Genomic DNA, 11,330 nt, shown 5'->3' with positions numbered 1-11,330 from the left:
AGCCTCTGTACTTCCCAGCAACCCTCCGGGTGAGGCGGAACATTTCCCTGGAGGTTGGGGGGCACCGCCTCTTGCCGGGGACGGGAGCGTTGTGAACTACATTACCCTGAAAGCACTGCGCCGCGCGTCAGCGGCACTGGACCAATGAAGACTCGGGCAGAGGCACTTCCGTCTGGAGGACGGCGTTTGGGCGGGCCTTCCGGCGTGGATCGCCGGCGACATTTTGTAAGCTCGGATCTGGTCACTGGTGGTGAGGTTGAGGACGCTGGTCCAGCCCGAGATCAGGGAACCAGGAAGCTGCTGTGCCCGCTGCTCTGAGGCGGGTCTGAGGCTCGGTGTGGGCGCTATCCGGCCTGACTCTATCGCGGGGCCGGGACGGGGGCCGCCGCGCCCGGGACCCACCTTCGCACACAGACTCCCTTGGCGGCGGCCGCGCTGATGGGTCTGATTCAGGTAAATGCGCCCTCAGGGCCCTCCCCCAACTCTTCTCATTCTGCACTGTTTCTGATCTTACCAATTTTTTCTTGCGCGTGTCCTATATTTATATTTATTCGTGCCCCCAAACCTTGGTTTTCCGGATTTTAAAATATGACCTGCGTGGATAAAAATTGCACAGAACTTACACATGCAGTTGAATAAGCAGCTCTAAAATTAGTATCTGTTAAGCGCTGAGGTCAAAAAATGCGACCCCAGAAGCCGCCAGTGGGGTCCTTCAAAACAATTATACCCATCCCCCCAAAGTTAAGGTATTGTCTGTTGTTTAAAGTAAGCGTTTACTTGCTTTTCTTGATAGTTTTGCCAACTATGTGGAAAATATTTGACGGCTGCAGTTTAGTTTCGGTTGCTTGTTTTAAAATTTAATGAATGGAATCATATAAGTATTATGTGTTTTTCTTCATTTGCACAATATGGTGTGACTTTATCCATGTTTTTCATGCAGGGTATCCATTTTCCTTTTTGTGCAGTATTCTGTAGATATGAATACATGAGTAAAATGTCTGTACGTTTTCCTGTTGAAGGCCTTTTTTTGCCTATGGTTTTTTTGTTTGGGTTTTGTTTGGTTTTCTTTTTTTTTTTTTTTTTGGTTTGCTTTCTGTATCTATAAGCACTAGTACTGTAGCCATACTTGCGATGTGTTCTGGAGTATATAAAGCACACATCTGTCTAGTTTATATGTTAAAAATTTTATTGTATTTAAATTAACGTTTCCACTTACTCATCTTGTTTTGCTCCGTGTTACTAATTTTAACTTAGTTCTTTGAATGAAAATTATACTTAAGCTATTTCACAGTTATATTTTGACACACACTTATGCCTTACATAAACTTACTTTTTTACAGTCCACACACACAGAGGGTTTTAGTGTTTTAAGAGATTGTGCTCTTCCACTAATATTTATTTTACTGTTAAATCATTTTCCTCTGGTGATCTTGTAAGAGAAAATGATTAAAATATTTTGTTAAAATACTTGTTTTAAGGGGGCTGAAAAGAATCATTGTAAGGATAAAAAGTCATAATGCTTCAAAACCCTAGCAGGATATTAAGAGCTCAAGAAGATATTTCCATGTCTCTATAATGAGGATGGAATAGAGGTCAGGTCCTATAGCTTGTTTCCTTTCTCTTAAATTTAAAGAGTCCAAAATGAGGTCCAGTTATCCCCAACTGCTGGAGGCCAAGCACTTTTACTGATTCTAGGAACAACCCCTTTATCAGAGATTCATTTTGAATGCATAGTCAGAAAATGGTGGTTCTGTTCTCTTCCACAGGAGAGAAAAGCATGTAGGAAATTACAGATAATCTGTCTGAATATTTATGGAAAATTTAACACCAAAGAATATGGATAAGTATTAAAAGTACATATTCTTAAATTATACAATGTTATAGTGATTTCAAATCGGAATTTAATCTATGGATTATGTAAGCTGGAATTTTATATAAAACAATAATTTTTTAATATAACCAGAGTAAAATTTGAAAAGGAAGTATAAGAACTCCTGGCCACCTGTTAGGGGCAGCTACAAGCTATGGGAAGAGAAAAATCTGTTATTGGCAAGGGACAAACAGAAAAAGGGAAACAAATGGAAGTGTCAGAAACAGACATGTACATAAAATGAGACTAAATTTTGATATTTATGGGTCAGGGCTTTAACAGTGCTATATGACCTGCCAACACCACTTCCTCACCAACACGATCCCTTATTCTTCTGGCTCACTGGGCTCCAGTCACACCATCCTCGTGGATGCTGCTCAAACACACCAGGCATGACTCTGATAGAAAGGATTTTCACCTGTTTGTCCCACTTCTGGAAAGCCTTTTCTCAAGTTATCCACGTGACTTTATGGCACAACTCTATAACATTTTCTGCCCTCTTTTACATGCTTTATTTTTCCCTTGAGCATTTATCCTTGCCTTCAGTATTAAACGGTTCACTCATTAATCTTCTTTTTCAGCTATGTTGCTGATGGGAATTAAAGTTACATGGCCCTGCTCTTCCTACAGGTTCCACATTCAGCAGAACCACTTATGGACACTGCACTGGTGAGTGTCAGGTGTCCTGGAACTCTTTTGCTGCCACCCTTCCTGGCCTTGGTATCTCAAGACCTTAGAGAAACCCTAAACCCAAGTTTCTAAGTCCAGGCCAGAGGTTATATGGACAGATACCCATTTTTGGCAGCCAGTGGACTGAGATGTGAAAGGTTGTCTTAGGTACAGGGGTTAGTATGTACAAAGCCTTGGGGATGAGAGTGAGATGGGAGTGTTCTAGGACTTCTAGGTCTCTCTTAATGTCTGGTGAGGATGGAGAGCAAGGGGGTCGGAGTCAGGCCTAGAGTGGTACTTTGAGAAGTTGCACCTAGAATGGTACTCTCAGAAGTCTGTTCTGAGAGTGATAGCAGCCATGGTATATTTGAAACAGAGAAGAAAAGTGATCTTACTTAGGATTTAAAAGGCTACCCCTGGGTGCAGAGTGCAGAACAGACTGGGGGAGAGGAAGACAAGGAGATAATCAAGGAGGCTGTTGCAGTCATCCAGATAAGCATTGGTTGTGGCTGGACAGGGTGGGTGGATGTGGAGGTAGGAGAAACACTTGACTTCTGGATTTGCTTTTAAAGTAGGGGCTGACCAGGTTTTCTAAGGTGGAGGGGTCACAGATGACTCCAGTTTTTTCCCTTTGCATCTGGAAGTGTGGAAGTACCATCAAACTGAGATGCAGAAGTCAGTGGTAGGAATCCTTTTTAGTGAGAGTATTAGGATTTGGGTTTTGGCCATGTTGAGTCTCAGCTGTTTCAGTGACTCCCAAGTATAGGAGACAAGTGGACAGCTGAACATGCAGATCTAGAGTGCTGGGGGAGGCTTCAGGATGCATTAGGGGACAAGGGAGGAGAGGGGGGCTGTGGGTGTCACAAAGACATTCAAGGAACAGGACTGATCATCAGTGGCACAGAAGGGGGTGGTGAAAGTCCAGCAGGTGGCCCAGGTTTTCATGGGAGAGTGGCTGTGAAATTGATGCAAAGGGAAAGCAGAAATGGAGGTGAAGTGATAGCAAAGTCAGGCTGCTGTTATTTCTCCTCCTATGCACTCACCAGGCTTTTGTGGTGGAACTTGGGGAGTTTCTGTCAGATGAGTTTACCTTAGGTGTGTCAAGTGGGTGTGGATTTTAAATGGGTGTTATATGGACAAGGTTCTAATTGGTGAAGAGACATAGTGAGGAACACAGAAGTGGAACCAGACCAGGGGTATTTAGATCTGCATGTTTTGACCGAGGTTAAAGTCAGGAACAAGGCCTGGTGGGGAAGCCTTCAGAACAGGGCTGGGGAACCGCCAGTGGAGAGTTGGGGTACGGTGGGATCCTGTTGCATTGGCAGGCACTTTCTGATGCTGTGTGCAGAAGGGTATGTGAGGAGCCAGGAGACATGCCAGTTTCGTGGGCCGGGTGGTGGTGATGGGGATCAGATGTATGAGGAGTTAGGCAGTGAGTAATATGCATGTGGGGAAGGTGTGTGACCAAGATGCCCCAGGGCCCTCATACCAGGAGTTTGAGAGGCCGATGAGCCCAAGTTTGTTTGTGTCTAGGAGACGTGATCCTGGGGACTCTCAGGCTGTTGTCTCACAGGAGAGGGAGGGGGCCCTGCATACCAGGCCCACAGCTTAGATGGCATCTATCTGTCCACCTGCCTGTTGCTGCTGAGAGTTGTACCTAGTGCTCAAGGAAGCATGAAGAGTTATTCGGTACCAGTGCCCTCTGAGTTAGGGAGCTGGGGAGGATGATGAACCCAGAGTGAGTATGGGTTAGGGGTACTTACAGGATCCTGGGGAGAGAGACTGCTTATGGAGACATCTGTCCCTGTCATCACAGGGCTCTGTGACCTTTGAGGACGTGGCTGTGTACTTTTCCCAGGAGGAATGGAGGCTTCTTGATGAGGCCCAGAGATTCCTGTACCGTGATGTCATGTTGGAGACCTTTGCACTTGTTGCATCATTGGGTAAGGCCCTCACACCTATCCCAGCATCCTGGGCAGGTCTCTGCCTTTCCCCTTTTTTCCAAAGGCAAGTCTGTTTTTTCACAGCTAGACAATGGGCACATCTCTATTACTGCTTCCCTGTCATCTGTGCTGTCGGTGCTAAGGCCGAGTGTGTATATGACCTCCTTTCACAAGTAGCCCTAATGCCAAGTGTTCTGAAGTTTTTTCATTGAAGGTTTTCTGTGTCAAATGACTTGGAATTAGTCCAGCGGGTTTCATTAGTCTCAGCCACTCCCTGCTAAGTTGACTGTAGACCCATGCCACCTCTGTACTCCAGGTTCTGCCCTTTTCTGGCTGTCATTTCCTGGGGCCTGACTGTACCAGGAATTGCTCGGACCCGACATGGTCACTGTTTGTGGGGTCCACCTGGCTGTTGCTAATGATACTCTTCTCAAAGATTCAATATGGGATACTGTTTTTCTTTCCTGAGATTGTTTTGGAATTGATTGCCCTTGTGGGCCAGTACTGACCGCTCACCTGTCCTGTCTTTCCCTTAGGACTTGCATTTTCTAGGTCCCATGTTGTCCAAGTGGAGCTGGGAGGAGAACCCTGGGTACATGACAGAGTGGACATGATTCCAGGCACAACATGAGGGGCTCAAAGTGAGCCTGGGTCTGGTGATTGGCATCAGGGGAAGGATGTGATATTATGGTTGGATTCAAGTCATATCAGGAACATGTCCTGTGCCCAGCACTGTTTTGGTGCCAAGGACAGTGACTGTGTACCTCATTTCTGTCTTTCCTACCCATTCTTGACACTTTACTCCTGTCGTATCTACTCTGACTTCGAACCCAGGATTATCCCTTGCTTCTCTGTCTTCCACTCCACGTTGGTCCTCTCCATCCTAACTCCTCTTTGCTTTTCAATATTGGCCTACACTTAACGTGTCATGAGTTCTGCACCTATCCTCAAAATAGTCCTTGAACACCAGCTACTCAGTGACAATCGGATTTTGCTGGGCCTGGACACAGCTTTCCATACAGCACACATGTGTCACCAGCAACCAGGGCCCTGGTGAAAACCGTTCCTGGAGGAGTGAGTGGTGGACCCCAGCTCCTCTGCTCGACCCCATCCTTGTGTCTTTTGCATGGTGAGTCCTCCCTGTTCTGTGACGTGGAGAGGCCCAGTCCTGCACAGCTGCCCTTTCCTTACCTGCCCCCAGCTCCCTTGTCCTGAAAACAGTCCTATGGATTATTTCCTTGGTATGTCAGACACATATTTGATATTTGTGATGGGGCTGCCTCCTTCTACCAAAATCTACATGAAGTTCATCCATATGTCTGTGCTTTCAGGTTGTTGGCATGGAGCAGAGGTCAAGGAGACACCTTCTGAGCAGAATGTTTTTGTAGAAGTGCCACGAATAAATACTTCAAAGACAAACCTGTCCACCCAGGAGGCCTATCCCTGGGAGAGGTGTAGCCCGGACTTAGAAGGTGGTTTGCATCCAGCTGAGGACCTCGGAACAAACCCTGGCCAGAAACTGTGTAGGTCAGGTGTAAAATTTCACCAGCACAGTGGAAAGAAACTCTTTAGAAGAGACGTGGGTAAGGCCTTTATGAACAGCCACACAGTCCATGCATCCAAGAAGTCTTCCACATGCCAGGAGGCTGGGAAGAATTTCCCTGGTAGCTCTAGCCGTCTCCAGCACCAGGTCACTCCACAAAAGGACGCCGAATGTGTGGAAGCCTTTCACAATGAACAAAGGCACTATAAGTGCAGTGAATGTGGTAAAGCCTTCTGCCGCAAGTACAGGCTTGCTCAGCACCAGAGAGTCCACACTGGAGAGAGGCCTTATGAATGCAGTGAATGTGGGAAAACCTTCAGCTATAAACACATACTTATTCAGCACCAGAGAGTCCACACTGGAGAAAGGCCTTATGAGTGCAGGGAATGTGGGAAAGCTTTTAGCAACAAACCCACACTTGTTCGGCACCAGCGAATTCACACTGGAGAAAGGCCTTATGAGTGTAGTGAATGTGGGAAGTTCTTTAGCCAAAGCTCCAGCCTCAGTGAACATCAGAGAATTCACACTGGATCACGGCCTTATAAATGCAATGAATGTGGAAAATTCTTTACGTCCAACTCCAACCTAATTAAACACCGGCGAGTTCACACAGGCACAAGGCCTTATGAGTGCAGTGAATGTGGGAAATTCTTTAACCAAAGTCCCAGCCTCATTAAACACCAGAGAATCCACACTGGTGAAAGGCCATATGAATGCAGTGAATGTGGGAAACTTTTTAGCCAAAGCTCTACTCTCATTAAGCACCAGAGAGTTCACACTGGAGCAAGGCCTTATAAATGCATTGAATGTGGGAAACTTTTTAGCCAAAGCTTTGGCCTCACTCAACACCAGAGAATTCACACTGGAGAAAGACCATATGAGTGCACTGAATGTGGAGAGTTCTTTAGCCAAAGCACCCAACTTACTCAACACCAAAAAGTTCACACTACAGAGAGGCCTCTTGAATGTAGCAAATGTGGAAAAGTCTTTAGTCAAAGGTCTGCTCTGACTCAGCATCAGAAACTTCACAGCCCAGACAGACCCTTTGAGTGCAGCAAATGTAGGAAAGCTTTCAGCCGAAGGTCTAACCTCATTCGTCACCATAAAGTTCATACTGGAGAAAGGCCTTCAAATGAGATGAGAGCAGCAAATGAGCTGTCTCCTTAGTTAATACATCATACTGAATAGACTCTGTGAGGGAGTCATCAACTGGAAGTTGAATGCCATACATCTGAACAGCCCTAGTGTGTAGATTGCCTTTGAGTACCAGGTTCATATGAAGCTTTTAAGGAGCTACACTCTACTTTCTAACCTGTGCAGGGCCCTTGCCAGACTAATGTCAAGTGTGAGTTTCTGTGGTAAAAATCATCTTACCTCTACCAAGTGGCGGTCGCCCCAGTGTGATCAGGGTAGGTAGACCTCTGTGCTCTCGCATCCTGTGGAGGGAAGCATGAGTAGCCTGAGCACTTGGGTGTTGTCATTCTCTTGTGTCTAACTGACTAGGCCATGGACTTAACCAGCTTTGACCAAGGTGACCCAGTCTGGGTTCTGCTGGTGGCTTACAGAGGTTTACCTTTTTCAGTGGCATTATTTCATGTCATACTCAGGATGGATTTTTCTAGCTCTATGTCACCTGTTTGGGAACTTTGTATACCTCAGTGGGGATAGTATCATGGCAGAGAATAGTTTTCATTGCAGTTTGTGTCTAATTTGCATTGTTGTCCAAGGCCGCCTGCAGGGTTTTGTGGGAATAATGTTGTGACCTGGATATCAGAATTTTTGGTGGGTCCTGATGTCACCCTGAGATGAGGACAGTTGTGAGAACCACCACTGTTTTTTGGAGCAGCATGAGTTGTTCTCTTTTTCACATAGGATGTCACATCATACCCCCAGTACTGTTCAAGAGAAGAAGTTCTCTAAGTCCAGCTGGAAAAGAGCCATGAGCCATAATGTCCACAACGTGGTAGGCTGGTGTTGCTGAGCGTTAGATTAGAGACATCAGGTGGGAACCATATTTGGTACAGAAACACTCAGGGAATTAATAGGGAGTGAGAGACAAGCAAACAAGTAGGGAAGAGCCTTTTCTAAAGCTGCATCCAGTAAAGCAACTGTACTCCGATAAAAAGAAAAATTGCTGTAATTTGGGATCTTTAGGAAAATTAAAAAGTTGCATCCACAAACGTACAGGGATTATGGCCATTTAGGATAAAGTTTTTGCAGAAATCCTTAGGAGGTACAGAGCTGTTTCTCTTCTCTTGAGGTCCAAGTCAGTGTCAGACTGAATACTGTAAAGGTTTTAGGATCCCATAGCATCTCCAAATTGTTTATCTCAAGGCCGTTGCTGCACAGTGCAAAAAAAAATGAAAGTGGGGAAATCATGTAGTCCTGGCATGTTTATTTATGACTCAGGAAGAGGTTCTGGATAACTCAAGTAGAAACACCTTTCATTGCTATAAAGACGGGTGTCTTTATTGCTACTCTGACAGAGTCCCTCCCATGAGACAAGAAGAGCTGATGGAGTTAATGTGTTGGTTTCCAGAGTTCTACTTTTCCAAAAAGGAGATTCAGATTTTTATGTGAAGCCAATTTTTATTAAAACTTAATCAAGCTACATAGTTGGTATGCACTGAACTGAATATACTTAAAATGTACAGCTTGGTAAGTTTTAGTATGTGTAAAATCACAGAACCATCATTATAATAACAAACATCCATCAGTTCCATATCTACCTTCTGACATCTCTCCATGGGCTCCCAGGCAACTACTGTTGACTTTCTTTCACATTCGATTAGTTAATGTTTCCTAGAGTTTTAATATCATTGGAATCTTAATGTGTTTACTTTTGTATTTGCCTTTTTCTCTCATGGTGCATAATTATCTTGAGAATCATCCAAGTTGCTGATGTGAATAGTTCTGTTTTTTTTTTTTTTTTCTTTTTGCCATGCTGCAAGGCTTGTGGGATCTTAGTTCCCCGACCGGAGACTGAACCCAGGCCCTGAGCGGTGAAAGCACTGAGTCCTAACCACTGGACCACTAGGGAATTCCCTAATAGTTTATTAATTCCTGAAAAATACACTGTTTGGATATACCACCCTTTGACTGTTTATCCATTCATCTGTTAAAGGATGGGGTTTTGTGGTGTGTTTCTGGTTTGGCTATCACAGATAAGCTTATTATGAACATGTACATAAAATCCTTTATATGAATATATGGTTTCATATTCTAAAGTGAATGACTGTACCGTTTTGCATTCCCATCAACGGTATGGGAGCATTCAAGTTCCCCTATATTTTTCACCTGTACTTGGCTGTTATATTAAATGTATTAAATATTAACCTGTTTTAAAAGTGTGTAGAGTTATCTTGCTGTGGTCTGATGGCATTTCCCTAATGGTTCATCATGCTGAACGTTTTTAATGTGTTCATTTGCCAGCTGTGTATCTCAGATGTTCACAGTAGTTATTTTCCAACTGGTAGTGAATGTTGGCTGATATTTCCCTTTTTATAATAACTAAGAAGACAATAAAAGAAATGTGTTAGAACTTGACTTTTCTGAAGTTACTTTGCTGGGTGGAATGTTTGTGCTATTCCCACCGTACAGTCCTCATTAACTTATTCTCCATTACTTTTTTTAAAAAAATTTTATTTATTTGTTTATTTATTTATGGCTGTGTTGGGTCTTCGTTTCTGTGCGAGGGCTTTCTCTAGTTGCGGCAAGTGGGGGCCACTCTTCATCGCAGTGTGCGGGCCTTTCATTATCGCGGCCTCTCGTTGGGGAGCACGGGCTCCAGACACGCAGGCTCAGTAATTGTGGCTCACGGGCCTAGTTGCTCCGCGGCATGTGGGATCTTCCCAGACCAGGGCTCGAACCCATGTCCCCCGCATTGGCAGGCAGATTCTCAACCACTGCCGCCACCAGGGAAGCCCTACCTTTTCTTTTTAATTGATTTTTGGCTGGGTTGAGTCTTTGTCGGTGGGCGCGGGCTTTCTTTAGTTGGCGGCGAGCGGGGGCTGCTCTTCGTTGTGGTGCGCAGGCTTCTCATTGCGGTGGCTTCTCTCGTTGTGGAGCACGGGCTGTAGGCGCGGGCTTCAGTCGTTGTGGTATGCGGGCTCAGTAGTTGTTGTTCACGGGCTCTACAGCACAGGCTCAGTAGTTGGGGCGCACGGGCTTAGTTGCTCTACAGCATGTGGGATCTTCCCAGACCAGGGCTCGAACCCGTGTCCCCTGCATTGGCAGGCGGATTCTTAACCACTACGCCACCAGGGAAGCCCTCTAGAACTATTTTTCCCAATTTCATTGAGTAACTACATAATCACTGTTAATAACTTTTTGTAATATTCATTTCAAGTATTTTTCAGAGATAATTTCAACTCCCTGTGCATTCACTGTTGCTACAATTTCAGGTGACTTGATAAATCAGTTCCCATCAAGGAGATGGGATCATGGAATCCCAAACCTTTGTCTCCCGAGTAGGATGCCCCCTTTGTACCCAGGCTTTGAAGGTTAGAAGGTCACAAGCTATCTTGGCAGGAAATGACGTGATAATTCGCTCTCCTTTACGGATAGGTTTCAATCCTTAAACATGCCTGTTTCTGAAAGTCTGCCGATTCCTGAATTCCAGACTTCCCAAAAGCTCATATGAGACCTGCTCTGGCTTTTTTTGGGGTGACTTCCTGACAATTAGAACTCTCCCTTACAGGCAGGCAAACAGGAAGTTCCCTTTTTTTGTTGTTGTATCAGATACCAAGTTCAATTCACTGTTAGTTCACAAGTTTGCAAACCTTTCAATGATTCAACCTGTTAAAACTTAGTTATGAGTTTGGACTTGTGACAAACTGATACACACGTGAGATTGAAAAGGCAATATTTTCTATTCTTGCTGAACTTGCTGTTATCTATATTTTGTATATACTGAAAGAAAAATGCAAAATGCAAATGTAAATTTTGTGATGAATTTCCTGAAGAGTGGATATTCACTAAATGTGGTAAAAGTTCTCTCTGAGGTCTTTGTATGATATGCAGTTGTTCATTCAAAATTGAAAATGATAGACAGATTACTAACAGTTAAGCATGAGAGATGTATGATTTCCTCAACTAGTGTCAAAGCAAGTGAAAAAATAATTTTTAAGACAAATTCAGATTAAGAAGGTAAAATAGTAATAGGAGAAGTTGTAAGGAGCTTCCACACTGAGTATCATCAGTCCTCCAGCTCACACTACTGTTGAGCCTGTGTCTCACTAATCAATGTTCAGTGGACAAAAGGAACAAGATAAACTGGATGTATCCACTGTAGAAGCTATGTTAC

General features: G+C 44.4%; 1 protein-coding gene across 2 annotated transcripts; it reads left to right on the top strand.

Annotated features, from left to right (window-relative positions):
- The first annotated feature begins 200 nt into the window (after positions 1-200).
- LOC132353224 (zinc finger protein OZF-like) lies at positions 201-9,566 on the top strand. 2 transcript variants are annotated; one of them, XM_059904266.1, is made up of 4 exons: positions 201-453; positions 2,501-2,539; positions 4,356-4,482; positions 5,814-9,566. In XM_059904266.1, the coding sequence occupies exons 1-4, from the start codon at positions 439-441 to the stop codon at positions 7,190-7,192; spliced, it is 1,560 nt and encodes a 519-aa protein (XP_059760249.1). In that variant the 5' UTR covers positions 201-438; the 3' UTR covers positions 7,193-9,566. The 2 variants fall into 2 exon arrangements, with proteins under 2 accessions (XP_059760249.1, XP_059760248.1); XM_059904265.1 differs by having other exon boundaries at positions 2,452-2,539.
- Positions 9,567-11,330: the final 1,764 nt, after the last annotated feature.

The sequence above is a fragment of the Balaenoptera ricei genome, chromosome 19 (assembly GCF_028023285.1).
Source record: "Balaenoptera ricei isolate mBalRic1 chromosome 19, mBalRic1.hap2, whole genome shotgun sequence".
In the NCBI taxonomy this organism is placed as follows: Eukaryota; Metazoa; Chordata; class Mammalia; order Artiodactyla; family Balaenopteridae; genus Balaenoptera; species Balaenoptera ricei.
The sequence above is the reverse complement of the archived record's forward strand: the minus strand, read 5'-3'. Positions and strand labels throughout refer to the sequence as shown.